This window comes from Ochotona princeps, chromosome X (genome assembly GCF_030435755.1).
Source record: "Ochotona princeps isolate mOchPri1 chromosome X, mOchPri1.hap1, whole genome shotgun sequence".
In the NCBI taxonomy this organism is placed as follows: domain Eukaryota; kingdom Metazoa; phylum Chordata; class Mammalia; order Lagomorpha; family Ochotonidae; genus Ochotona; species Ochotona princeps.
In genome coordinates, this window is record NC_080865.1 from 107,707,492 (window position 1) to 107,721,934 (window position 14,443).

General features: G+C 39.3%; 1 protein-coding gene across 2 annotated transcripts in view; it reads left to right on the forward strand.

Moving 5' to 3' along the window:
- Window positions 1-1,236: 1,236 nt before the first annotated feature.
- VAMP7 (vesicle associated membrane protein 7) overlaps window positions 1,237-14,443 on the forward strand; it is a 55,408-nt gene continuing 42,201 nt past the window's right edge. Inside the window, exons 1-3 of one of the 2 annotated variants that reach the window (XM_058658419.1) lie at window positions 1,264-1,366; window positions 11,471-11,533; window positions 14,141-14,295. In XM_058658419.1, coding sequence (XP_058514402.1) covers window positions 14,150-14,295 — 146 coding nt within the window. In that variant the 5' untranslated portion in view covers window positions 1,264-1,366; window positions 11,471-11,533; window positions 14,141-14,149. Of the gene's footprint in view, window positions 1,367-11,470; window positions 11,534-14,140; window positions 14,296-14,443 lie in introns of both variants that reach the window. The other variant, XM_004598888.3, reaches the window with a different exon arrangement.

The window sequence follows — 14,443 nt, forward strand, 5'->3', positions numbered from 1 at the left end:
AGGAAACTGAAACTGACAAGTGAGATAACATATTTAAGACAATAAATATAGCTTACTCATTGTTTCAATGTGAGTGTTAAGGAAATAATAGCATTGAAAATGATTCCCAGCTTTCTGCATTGAATGGACGCAGGATAGGGAAGAGAAGAAAGCAGGAATGTATTAGGTCAATTGAGGACTACATTGAGTTTGAGGTGCACCAAAGAGATTACCAGTTGTCAATGAATAATTGGTAGGATTACAGTTTTAGCTGGGTTTCCTATGCATGCAAATCATTAACATATAGATTGCAATCAAAGCTATTGGACTGGTTAACTCTAGCAAGAAGAGTGTGAAGAGTGAGAGTATAGGGCACAGCCCTATGGAAATAGGAACATGATAAAGAAAAATGAAGAGCTACCACAGAGGTGAGGTGATATGGACAGAGTAATATCTGGAAAAGAGCTAAGAGAATAAAGGTCTTCAAAACTGAGGAAATTATTTTAAATGTCATAGAGTTGAAGTATAGCAGTTATTACAAAATATCTATCATAGCATTACTGCTGAGAAATTTGGTGAGAATGGAGCAGTGGGAGATAGACCACTGGGTTAAGTCTGTGTGTGAAGAGGCAGAGGCTATGGAATTGAGAGTGGTGACTGGACTGTTTCAGAAGAGAACATATGACAGTCTTTAAATATGAATAAGCCGAGAGCCGTTGAGTTGCAAAAAGGATTCACCATTGAGAAGATATACTCTGAACTGGCAAAAAGGAATAGGGATGTAAGAGCGAGGTGTCAGATTGAATGAAAGTAGTTTATTAGTGTTACTACTGAATGAAAGAAAAAGAGGATTTGTGAGGGGTTTGAGGAACTGAGAAAATTTCACGTCGAAAAGTAGAGACTATGTTAGATGAATTCTGTTTTCTCTAAAGTAGCAGGAGACGAACAGCTGAAACTAAGCTGGCAGATGGCAAAACAAGCTGGTCAATTCATTTATCCTGCCCACTCAACGCTGACAGATTCTTTTTGTAGTCCTGTATTCTCTAGCCCTCCAGCATCCTTGTGCTGCATTTAACATTATTTGCAGCAGGATTTGTTGAGTAAACGTGTCACAGACTCGGGACTACTGCAGTTGGAACTACGACTCCCGAAATGCAGTATGGCTCCTGGGAAATACGGGTGGTTGGGAACGCAGCAGGCCCCGCCTCCACACCTGCTCTCATTGGAGGAAGACTCACATTCCCAGGAGGCCACGCTAGGCGGGGCGCTTTACGCGGAAGTAAACTGCGTCTGCCCAGCCTTCTCTGGGAACGAGCAGGCGGCGACCCAAAGCAGATCTGCGCCCCTTAGTCCTGAGACTCAACTCCCTGAAGGGGTGCCTAAACAGGTAAGTCCAGCAGGGCTCGCTTTGCTGGAGGCGGAGAACTGGCGGCCGAGGGAGGGCAGAGGTATCGACAAAAAGGGAGTAGGGGGAGTGGGGAGGCAGTGCAAGGGTGACGGGTTTCTCTGATGTCGACTGTTGGATTGTTGGGCAGGTCCTGTTTTTGCAGGAATGCTTTGTAGACCTCTCAAAAAAACCCTCGAGTTATGGAGCATCACAGTATGTTGTTTAAGTTGTCGTACGAGTATAAGAAAATGCGAACTTTTTCTCAGTACTCATTCTGCAAGACCTTTCTGTAGCTTTTTAATTCCCTGAGATCGCCCGAGACTTGACTCCCTTGCCCGATGACGTCATGTTCGGCTTCACTTTCTGCTTCTGGCTGTTCAGACTCCTTTCTTTCACCACCCAGTATTGACCTCCTGTTCTTTCTCCGCTGGCTAGAAATTATTTATCTCCCCAGAGCTATTGCCTCAGTATCAAATCTGCAGCTTACTGTTATTTTTATTAATGGCTAATATTTATCAGACACTATACTCTTCCCTCTCCCATCATTCCTGCAATCGTTTTCCAATTAATTTCTTTCTTATTAATTGCTCTCAACCACCTGCGCCTCCATTCTCTCACATTTGGTCCTACAGAATGTGATCAGATTTGGGACAGTCTTTTCATTTGAATAGCTGTAGCTGAGAACAAATCTATTGCTATATAAGTGTTTAACAAATATTTATTGAAAAGCTCCTATGTGCTAGACACTTCTAAATGTAGGGGTTATAGCTGCCCAGAAGACATACATCAGCACTCTGGAAAACTTAATGTGTTTTGAGGTAGGGATAAAGCAGGAATAATTAAGATGATGTTATATGTTGGCAAATGCAAAGTAAAACAGGCAATTGACTTAACAGGATAGGATTTTTAACCTAATAAAATTAAAGGGATCAGATTGAGTCTCAGAATTCTCAAAAACAATACGTGTAGTACCAACAGAAGCAATCCTGATCTAACTTTTGTAAACACCTTTACATTGCCGATTTTAGCCATGTTTGCTTTTTTTTTCTTTTCTTTTCTTTTCTTTTTTTTTTTTTTTTTTTTTTTTTTGTTCCCCCGGAAAACGGAATTAGAATTTGTGGTTCATTGGTCATTGACTTATTTCCTCCTGAAAACTCAAAAGAAGAGTTGAGGATTGTATCACTGTCAGTCAACTGCTTATCTGACTTACGGAGATAGTTTGGTATTGAAAATATTCTGCCTTCAAATCCTCATTAATATTAAGTTGTGTCATCTATACTGTATTTAAAACCAAAATATACTCATTTATTTAGAAAACATTTGAGGCAGTAGGAAAATAGGGTAAAATAGACACTTTGGCCTCTCTTCTAAGGAGAAATTATCTTAACACTATACTAAGGAAATTCCTAACACATAGGAATTCTTTCAGAAATCTGAACAATTTGAAACATTGTTAGATCATTCACTCTAACTCCATTGCATGTATATGAATATGTTTATGTCTGTCTTCCCCCTGTTGTATTAAGACTATCAGTTTTACCCATTAAGCTTTGACATTGACAGGTCGTGGAACATTCCGTTGCATCATGCAAGTTTATTTACCTTCACTTTGTTGTCACCCCCATGCCTTCTCTTGTTCCACCTCTCCCTCCTACAGTGAATTCCCATCTCTCATGTTCAGCTTGTATAACCTTTGCATTAATTCGATGGGACAGGATATGCTTATGATACAAGAATGGAAAATACTTTCATTGTGCATTTTCTATGAAACAGTTCCCATGAACTGTTGCAATAATTAACATAATTCCTTTCAATAAACAAATAATGATACAGAATCTTTTAATTTTGTGTTAACTATAACTGTGTGCTGTAAGATAAGTCTTCACTTCTCCCACTCCTTTGAATAGTTGTAGACCCTTTGTTCATACAGCTGTTATAAAATCATTTGGCTTCCACTTGGTACAAATAGATTTATGAGTATTATTTTCTTCGCCTGAGATACTTTGATTGTTAATGTTATTCTGCCACAGTCATTTTCAGAATGACAAAGTCTTGATTCTTATTCAATGTAGGTATTTTTCAGTTACAAGTTGACAACTGTAAGAGACATTTGGTCTTTATAATGCATAAAAAACACAGTGGGAATATAAGAATGCTTAAGTTAAGATTTAGGATTTCCAACTTAAGATTGGCCAGGTATGCTTTCAAAACAGTAAAAATTAAGCACTATTGCTTTAGGAAGTTTCTTAGCACTTATGCCTTCCTAAACCTGAATGTAAATACAGCACTGACTTGTATACTTGTACTCATTTATATCATGCAAGTGATCCAGAATATTCTTTACATATTTTAATGTTATAAAAATAAAAATGCAGAATTTAAAAATTCATTGGAATACATGGATTTCAGTATGAGAAACATTGACTTAATCTTTCCATTACACTGCCTTCCTCCATACTTGAAGAGTGTTCCACTGAGAAGAAACATTTGTATCTGTTATTTTGATACTGAATTGTTTTTACTAGGGTGGTTGAAATACATTTTAAGTGTCTTCCAAGACTTCGTGTATGGAAATCCAATCTCCCTTGTGAGATATTAAGAGAGTAGAACTCACGGGGTTGAATTATTATTAGTTGCCTTATAAACAGAAGGAGAGACATGTAGACACGTACACTCTTTGTCTCTTCCTATGTAAAGGTGCACTATACCACCTTGGGACTGCCAGATGAGGCTCATATACCTTATACCTGCAGAACCATGATCCAAAATAAACCTTTTTCTGTATAAAAACAGCCTGTCTTTTATATTTTGCTATAGTAATGAGAAATAGACTGATACACTTTCAAATGGATATATTCTCAAAGTTCCTTTGTAAGCTTATTGTTTGTAACTCTGTATGCATTTTGCTCTATCAATAAACCTGAGCATGATATGAACCAGTAGCATCTTAACTAATCTTTTAATCTGATGGACTTCAAAGCCCTTTCCACAAATTTTTCATAGTCTATTGTCTTAAAACTACATCTAGAATTCTTGTTTGTATTTCTCCAGTAGCCTTCTTTTTTTAACCCTAATGGCTACAACAAAATGCCCTTTTCTTGGAATCTTAACACAGTGGGTGCAGGCCTTTCTAACTCCAAACTGTTATAGGTTGCTCTTTTGGCCTGTATCTCTAAGGACTTTCCTCTAATATTAGCAAGAACACAGATGGGATAAATCCTTTGGAAGGAGAGAGAGAGGTAAATTGGCATGATATATATGGAGGGGAGACTAGGATTTGGGAAAAATACTAAGTTTCTAAAATGGGAGTTTGCTGTGTATTTTTAGATTGTGCCCTCCAAACAACTTATTGAAGTCATGCCTGCTAGTTCATGAAAATGGGACTTTCATAGCAGATGTAATTAAAATGTAAGCTGAAATGAGGTCATTCTAGAGTGTATACTTGATTCACTTATGACTATTGTCCTTATAAAAAGAGAAAAGGCAGTCCTGGCACAATGGCTCAATGGCTAAAATCCTCCCCCTGCAATTATTAGGATCCCATTATGAGTGCTGGTTGATGTCCTAGCTGTTCCACTTATGACTAGCTCCCTGCTTGTGGCTTGGAAAAGTAGTGGAGGATAGCCCAAAACCTTGGGACTCTGTGCCTGCATACGATACCTTGGGGAAGCTCCTGGCTCCTGGCTTCAGATCTGCTCAGGTCCAGCCTTTGGGGCCATTTGAGGAGTGAACCAGTAGATGGAAGATCTGTGTCTCTCCTTGTCTCCATTAATCTGATCTGCCTTTCCAATAAAAATAATATACAATAAATCTAGAGAGAGAGAGGACAGAGAGGGTACTATGTGAAGACACAAATACAGAAAATGTAATGGGATGCCACAAGCAAAATCTAAAGTGCTGCAGCCGCAAGCCAAAGTACACTAAGTGTTGCCAGTAAACTTTCAAAAACTAGAAAGAAGAAAAAAGGGATGTTCCTTTACAGATTTCAGAGGGAGTGTGACCCTACCAACACCTTAGTTTTGGACTTTTGGCCTTCAGAACAATAAGATGATAAATTTCTATTGTTTCAAGACACCGGTTTTTAGTACTTGGTTATAGCAGCCGCAGAAAACTGATACCACATTGTTAAAAATTTATCTTTTTTTTTTTCATTTGAAAGGTAGAATGAAAGAAAGAATACTAATCTTATCTCTACTAGTTCACTTCCCAAATGCTTACAATAGTCAGGGGTGGGCTAAGCTGAAGCCAGGAGCCATGAACACCATCCAGGTCACCCATGGGAGTGACAAGGATCCAAGTACTTGAGATATCTCCAGCTGCCCCCCAGATCGCCCATTCGCTTGAAGCTGAATCAGAAGTAAAGACAAAATTCCAGGCATTTCAATGTGAAATGCAGGGTCACAAATGATGTTTTAACGCACTGCCCCATGACACCCACCTGCATTATTTTTCTTGAATAGTGTATTTAATATTATGGGATCCACTGATATTCTACCAGCTCTAACTTCGGACCAGAAATGGTCTCCCCAAGAAACTGCTCAACCCATCTGGACAATAAGTAGCTGGACTCTATGCTTGGTATATGTTTGCAAGGAAAGAATCTTGATTGAATTTGAACTGTAATACTGCATCAAGGTGGAGGAATCCACCAGGGGGGAGGGACGTGGGGAGGGGGAGGGGTATTCCCAGAGCCTATGAAACTGTCACATAATGCTAAATAATTAATAAAAAAAATATTATGGGATCCACATATTGCTAATAATTAGCAAATCTAGTTTTTTTTCTGCCACAGTTGTCTCTGCTAACCTGATGGCCATTAAAATGTTACAGGGTTTTGTTTTTTTGTTTGTTTTTGTTTTTGTTTTTGGCAACAAAGTTATGGTGGGGACAGCTGAGACTCTGTTGTAGGTGGGATATTTGACAGAAGCGAAGAATTCCTGTTAGTGACATCTAAAAGGGAAGTTAAAGGTTCTGTTGCTATACACCTAATGTGTAATAGTGTGCTGCCCTATAACATAGCCAATGATCGTAATTATATTCTGATTGATGCAGGTAAGTATATCTTATATAAACTGGAAAATTGTTCTTGTATTCCTTTTAAATTTTTTTAAAGATTTATCTTATTTTCATTGGAAAGGCAGATTTTACAGAGAGAAGAAGAGACAAAGAGAAAGACCTTTTCAGTCTTTTTATGTCAAAAAATTTCTAGTTGCTCCATCCATTCTTCAGATGACATAGTCTCTTGGTTTTACCCATATTGGTTCCTGGCTGACCAGTCTTGAAAGGTTATGGTTACACAGCTGAATTCATTATTCTTTTTTTTAGATGAATCTTAAAAAGAATTTTTAAAAAATTTTACTTATTGTCATTTTATGATACAATTCCATAGGTCTCGGGATTTCCCTTATCCCCTCCCTAATTTCCTACCCCCTTCACTGGGTTCCCCTATATTATTACTATAGTATAGTTGTTCATAAAAAGTCATATGTCCATCATTGCGGACATGGATAATGGCAGAGTGTTCAGCATCCTTTTGTCAAGATATATTTAACGTTTTCATTGGGAGTCCATTTTTTATCTGGAAGTAGAGATGCATACTACATTGTATCCTCACATATGAATATGATAGTCTCCATTACACAGTTACTACTATATATTCCCATAAATGCAAAGCCACAATACAAAATCAACAACAGGAAGAAAAATAGAAATTTACAATGCCATGAAGTTGAAGAACATGCTACTAGATATGATAATCTCCATTGCACAGTTGCTATATATCCCCTTAAATGAAAAGCCATAAAACAAAATCAACAACAAGAACAAAAAAGGAATTAACAACACCATGAAGCTAAATAACATGCTACTAAATCACTAATGTGTCACTGAAGAAATGTAAAAGAAAATCAACTTTCTTGAAGAAAATGTTGCTATTGTATGATCTGAGTCATTGAAGAATTTAATGGGAAAGAAAGTGTTTTGAAGAGATGCAACTAACAAAAAAAAAATCAAAATCCATGAGATATAGTTTCCACTGATCTTTGTGGGTGAGATATGTCTCCTGTAGGCAGCAAATAGATGTTTGGGTTTAAGATTTATTTTTTTAAAAGATTTATTTATTTTAATTGGAAAGTCAGATATACAGAGAGGAGGAGAGACAGAGAGGAAGATCTTCCGTCTGATGATTCACTCCCCAACGGAGCCGCAACGGCCGGTTCTGTGCCGATCCGAAGCCGGGAACCAGGAACCTCTTCCGGGTCTCCCACGCAAGTGCAGGGTCCCACAGCTTTGAGCTGTCCTCGACTGCTTTCCCAGACCCCAGGCAGGGAGCTGGATAGGAAGCAGGGCCACCGGGATTAGAACCGATGCCCATATAGGATGCTGCGCGTTCAAGGTCAGGACTTTAGCTGCTATGCTATCAGTCCTGGCCCAAGATTTATTTATTTTTATTGCAAAGTCAGAATACAGAGAAGAGGAGACACAGAGAGGAAGATCTTCTGTCTGAGGATAAATTCCCCAAGTGACCGCAACAGCTGATGCTGGGCCATCCAAAGCCAGAAGCTCTTTTGGGTCTCCCACATTGGTGCTGGATCCCAAGGCTTTGGGCCATCCTCGACTGCGTTCACAGGCCACAAGCAGGATGCTGGATGGGAAACAGGGCTGCTGTTATTAGAACCTGTGCCCATATGGAATCCCAGTGTGTTAGGCGAGGACTTTAACCACTAGGTCACCGCACCGGGCAGGTTTGTTTTTTTTTTTAATCCAGTGTACTAAAATATGACATTTGATTGATGGGTTTAAGCCCTTTACATTCAGGGTTCATTTAAATAGGTGGGGATTTGGTCCTGTCATTTAGCAATGGGTTGTGCTATTCCTCTTTTCTGTCAAGTGAACATCTTTAAATATCCTTTGCAGGACAGGTTTGGAGGAGGCATATTCTTTTAACTTTTGTTTACTGTGGAAGAATTTTATTTCATTTTCAAAGACAAAGGAAAACTCTGCTGGATATGTTATCCTGGACCAACAATCTTTTTCCTTTAGAATCTGGAATATATCATGCCATTCTCTTCTGACTTGTAGAATTCCCTGTGAGAGGTTTCCTGTGAATTAACTTGGCATTCCTTTATATGTCAATTGATTTTTGTGCATGCATATCTAAGGATCTTTTCCTTATGTTTCATTGAAGAGAGCTTGATTATCATATGTCGTGGTGAAAATCGCTTTTGTTCAATCCTATTAGGAGTTCTGTGCCCCTCCTGGATGTTGTTTCCCAATTCTTTCTCTAGATTAGGGAAATTTTCCATTATTATTTTATTGAATACAACTTTAAATCCAGCTTCTCTTTCTGCACCTTTTGGGACTCCCATAACTCTTATATTTAGCCTCTTAATAGTGTCTTTCAATTCTTAAATACTTATTGTAACTTGACCGAGCTCTGCTTCTACCTTTTTGTTTGTTTCACCCTGGTGACAAGAAATATCTCCCAATTTTTAGATTCTTTCTTCTGCATCCTTCATTCTATTTTGGAGATTCTCCACTGTACTTTAAGTTTGCTCCACTGTATTCTTCATTTCTAATATATCAGCTTTCATTTGATTCATTTCCAGTGTGATATGTTCCTTAAATTCCTTGAACTCCTGTAGTACGTGCTTCTCATTGTTGATAAGAAGCTTTATAACAAGTGTTTTGAATTCTGTATCCCCCATTTTCTCGATGTCTTCTTCAGTAAACTCTGAGGTTGGCAAAGGCTTTTGCTCCTTTGCAGAGAAATCTTCAGTAATATCCATTGTGCCTTTGTCTCTTCTTTTGCTCTTGGTCATTGTACTTCTGGTTATCAGAGTCTTCCTGGGGCAGGTTTCCAAGCTCTGTCACCCACAGGTCTACAGTGTGATTTTACTTATTGCAGGTGGTCCACGGCTCTTTGTTTGCAGTCACTTGTGCCACTCCCTCCAACAAGTTCCAGGTCTGGGATCTTATGTTAGATTTCCACCATGGTCTCCACAGCCCCAGCTCCTGACTCACGACTCTCCACCTCCTGTAATCCTGTGCTGAGGCTGCACTGTTGTCTCTGCAACCTTTCTCCCACCTTTCTGGTTTGAGCAGGCCCCAGGATTAGGGAGACACCAGGTGTCCTATATAGCTAGGTTGTTGGTGTTGCTGATCTTGCAAGAACCTGTTGGCTGTTAGGTCTGAGGGCCTCATGGATGTATTTTGGCCAATGCGATGCTATTCTTGGTATTATTTTCCTGTGGGACCAGTGCAATGCCCTGAGCTCAGTTTTAGCCGAGCTCAGTGCATGTGCAGCTCACTGCTGTCCCTGCAGTCTTAAAGCCTTTGCCACAGTGTACAAAATGGTGCGTGATGTGCCACTAGTGCGGTTTTTGATCTGCTGGCTGTCAGGTCTGAGTGCTACCTGGACCTATCTTGGGTGCAGCCTTTAGGATGCCATGTTGTTGCAGTTCATTGAGCCAGAAATGAGTTCACTGCCAGCTCAGCGCATGCTCAGTCCTGTCCCATAATCTTTTCCTTCCTGTATAAAATGGCACCCAGTTTGGCTCTAGGGGACAGACTGGGTTGTGAAATTCACCCTGTTCCTGCACTGCCCATCTGGGACCTGCCTCTCACCCCCTGCTCCTGGTCAAATCTAACAGACCAACAGAACAAGCAGTTCTTTGTCTTGGTTCACCCCCTGAGCTCCTGGTGAACATCCCTTCCCACCTTGTTGCTGGTGAAGTTCTGGTTCCCAATGGAGTTCAGATCGCCGTTAGCTGAATGCTGCTGGGGTGTCAGTCACTGTAACACCACACTGTTGTGTCCACTGCTTTCCTGTGTCTGTCAGTCTCCAGGTCCCCCTCTGCTGTTGTGCTGTCCTCTGCTGTTTCCTGGAATGTGCCCTCTCTGCTTCACACTGGTTAATGTTTCTCCGTCCATTTAAAAATGTCCTTACCCTATTCCACTATCTTGATTCTTGAATTCATTATTCTATATGTGTTCTAACCTGCATAGAATGTAATGGCAGCAGTACTTAAATAAATTGTGATTTTTTTAAGTTTTTTTTTTTTTAATTTTACTGGCATTTTTGTGTAGTGGATTCAGCCACTGCAATGCGGCACCAATCTATTATATGGTTACTAGTTTGAGACCTGGATGCTCCACTTCAGACACAGCTCTCTGCTGATGCACCTGGATGTGTTTGGGCCCCTGCACCAATGTGTGAGTACTGATGAAGCTCCTAGCTCCTGGCTTCAACCTCGTCCAGCCCTTGGTTTTGGGGCCATTTGAGAAGTGAATAGGCAGTTGAAAGACCTCTGTATCTTTCCCTCTGTTTGCAGCTCTTCCTTTCAAATAAAAATGTTCTTTATGAAAGATTTATTTGACAGGGGAGAGAGAGAAAACAGTCTCTCATTCACTGGTTCACTTACTAAATGGCCACAGTAGTCAGTTCTTGGCCAAGCCAAAAGTAAGAGCCAGAAACATTACCCAAGTATCCCACGCAGCTGGCAGGGATGCAGGCAGTTCTGATGCCTTCCCAAGCACATCAGCAAGTAGTTAGATCAGAAGCAGTGCAGCTGGGACTCAAAGTATTGTTTACATGGCACGCTGATATCACAAGCTGTGGCTTAACTTTCTGTGCCACAATACTGGCCCCTAGAGAAGTGATCTGTGTATTTTGCAACATAGGCTGTTGGTTATCTCAGAAATCACACCTTTTTGGAGGGTTGAAGGCAAAAGCCAAATTATAGCACGTTGAATAGTCAAAGAGAGGGAAAAAAGCAGCCATAGTGTGTTGACAATTATTTTAGGGAAATAAAGTATTTGAAGCATTGTATTACTAAGACGGCTAAAGTATAAGGCAACTTGCCTACATGCATGTAAGGAGAATCCTGAAAAGAGGGTGACTAAGGACGTCACCCAGGGGAGCACCTCATTTCTAGAGTAGAAATGAAGAAGATGACTTTCCTCTACTCTGTGTGCTACGATTCCAACTAGGACTTAGCAGATTCTTTGACTTTGAGCACTGTATAGCCTACTGCTGTGTGTCACACAAAATATAGTTGTGTGAATCAATAGCACCCTAAAAGGTTTGTTTTAAATACATTCCAGAGTATCACCTCAAGCCTTTGGAATCGATTTTAGAGGAGGATACCCAGAATTTGAACTTAACAGGTGATTTTCACTCTTCCACTTAAGATTTATGTTCTTAGTATAATTTGAGAACCATTGATCTATTGAGTGAAAGTGAAAGTGTAGCATTAAATTGAAGAATTAGTTGAAGACTAGTGAGGCAGTTGTTCATCTCTCTCTTTTTTTTTGTATTTATGCCCTCAAATAAGAGAAACTGTATGAAAAAAATAGGACATACTCATACTTTTTTTTAGAAAGAATCTTATTAACTTGTATAGCCATGCTTCTTGTGAGTTTATTTTCACTTTCTTTTTATAATGCATAAGGCCTTCATGCTAAAAACACTGTACTGTGTAAAGAAAAGATTGTTTTGTTGCGAATTTTCTTGGTTTATTTATTTATTTTTTTTTTAATTATTTATTATTTAACTTCAGTAATTACATTGTATTATGTGACACAGTTACATAGATACTTGGGTTCTCCCCACCCCTCCCCAAACCCTCCCACCATGGTGGATTCCTCCACCTTATTGCATAACCACAGCTCAAGTTCAGTTGAGATTTCCCCACTGCAAGCGTATACCAAACATAGAGTCCAGCATCTTATTGTCCCGTCAAGTTCAACGGTTTCTTAGGTATACCCTCTCTGGTCTGATGACAGAGCCAGCAGAGTGTCATCCCAGTCAATTGAAAGCTCCAACATACCATCAGCAAAAATTTACATCATTATGGAATTAATTGACATAGTAATGAGTAACCAATATGTTAAAAGTAAATGCGGGTTCCCAGCCACCTTCTGTGACCACCTCACCTATACTTCAATTTTAGTTTATACACAACATATAACATTCAAAACATAACATGTTATACATAACATCATATCATCTTAAATTAAGGCAAACATGTGGTATTTAACCTTTTGGGATTGGCTCATTTCCCTTAGCATGATGGTTTCCAGTTTGGCCCATTTGGCCACAAAGAACTGCATTTTGTTTTTTTTAATAGCTGAGTAGTATTCCATGGAGTAGATGAACCATAGCTTTCTTATCCAATCCTCTTTTGATGGGCATTTTGGCTGCTTCCATGTTTTTGCAATTACTGATTGTGCTGCTATGAACATAGGAGTACATGTTGGTTTCTCATAGAACAAGTGTTCTGGATATATTCCTAGGAGTGCTATTGCTGGATCATACGGTATGTTGAATTTGAGTTGTTTGAATATTCTCCATACTGATTTCCATAGAGGCTGTACCAGCCTGCAGCCCCACCAGCAGTGGAGTAGGGTTCCCTTTTCCCCGCAACCTCGCCAACAAGTGTCCTTGGTGCTTTTATTCATGTGGGCCAGTCTTACTGGCGTTAGGTGGTACCTCATTGATGTTTTAATTTGGATTTCCCTTATTGCCAGGGAACTTGAGCATTTTTTCATATGTTTATTTGCCATTTGGGTTTGTTTCTTTGTGAAGTGTCTGCCCATTTCCCGTGCCCATTTCTTGAGTGGCTTGTTTGTTTTGACATTTTGGTTGTTTTGTAGCTCTTTGTATATTCTGGATATTAGCCCTCTATCACCTATGTCGTGTGCGAAGATCTTCTCCCATTCTGTGGGTTGCCTTTTTACTTTGTTGATTGTTTCTCTAGCTGTACAGAAGCTTCTTAGTTTGATGAGGTCCCAATTGTTTATTTTGGTCTTGATTTCTACTGCATCTGGAGTCTTTTTTAGGAAGTGAGGGCCTACCCCTAAGTGTTCCAGTGTGTTTCCAACATTTTCTTCCAAAAGTTTGAAGGTTTCTGGATGTAGGTTTAGATCTGTTATCCATTTAGATCTGATCTTAGTGTATGGTGAGAGATGTGGCAAGATGGCCGACATAGGAGGAAGACTGTGAGAGAGCTCACAGACAGAGAGGGCTAGAACGCGACAAAAGCGTAAGTGGAGCAGCATAGAACTACAGGGAGAAGAACGTGAAGTTCCCTGGACAGTGTGGAGCCAAAAAAATCCACACAACTCGGAAGAGCAACCAGGGAAAAACAAAGCAAAGGACAGGGAAGACGACTTTCCGCTCCTGACCTGCTGAGTCACCTCTGAGTGCAGACGCTGAATTTTCTTGGTTTAAATCACAGCTCTATCACTTGCTAATTCTGTAGTTTTAAATAGCTTAAGTTATCTCTCAGTTTCCACATTTATAATAGGAATATCAAAATACTGTATAATCTCATTGAGTTGTGAGGATTAAATTAACTAATGATTGCAAATAGTTAAAATGGTGCCTGACAGAGTAAACACTTCATATGGGCTATTATTGTTAATAACTATCTTGTGTATGTATAATCTAATTTCTTTTGAACTGTTTCTATAGAATAACTTTTCAGAATGGGATCATTACTTTAAGAATGAAAACCATCTTTATGTTCCTTTTCCATCTATTGTCATTGCTTTTTAATAATTTTTGATGAAAAAAAATTTAAATTCAATCTACCAATTATGTATGTATGTGTGTATTTTGTGGTTTTCTTTATATGTAAGCATATAGAAAACAATGACCTTGTTAAGTTTACTATCTCCCAGTAGATATTGGTAAGTGGTAGTAATTTTCTTTTGAAAGGTCATGTCAAGGAAATACTCTAAATCTGTATCTTTTTTTTTTTCTTTTGATAGATTGAAGCCATGGCCATTCTTTTTGCTGTTGTTGCCAGGGGAACCACTATCCTTGCCAAACATGCTTGGTGTGGAGGAAACTTCCTGGAGGTTACAGAGCAGATTCTGGCCAAGATACCTTCTGAAAATAATAAACTAACTTACTCACACGGCAAGTGAGTTCCACTCCGCCTGTAGTAGAGGGTGAAAGAAGGGGATTCTGTTACTGTAATTAGAAGTGTGGGAAACTAGAAAATAAGGTTCTAAGTGGATACTTTCAATATGATGACATAACCCTAACCTTTACCAGCTTAGAAAATTTTC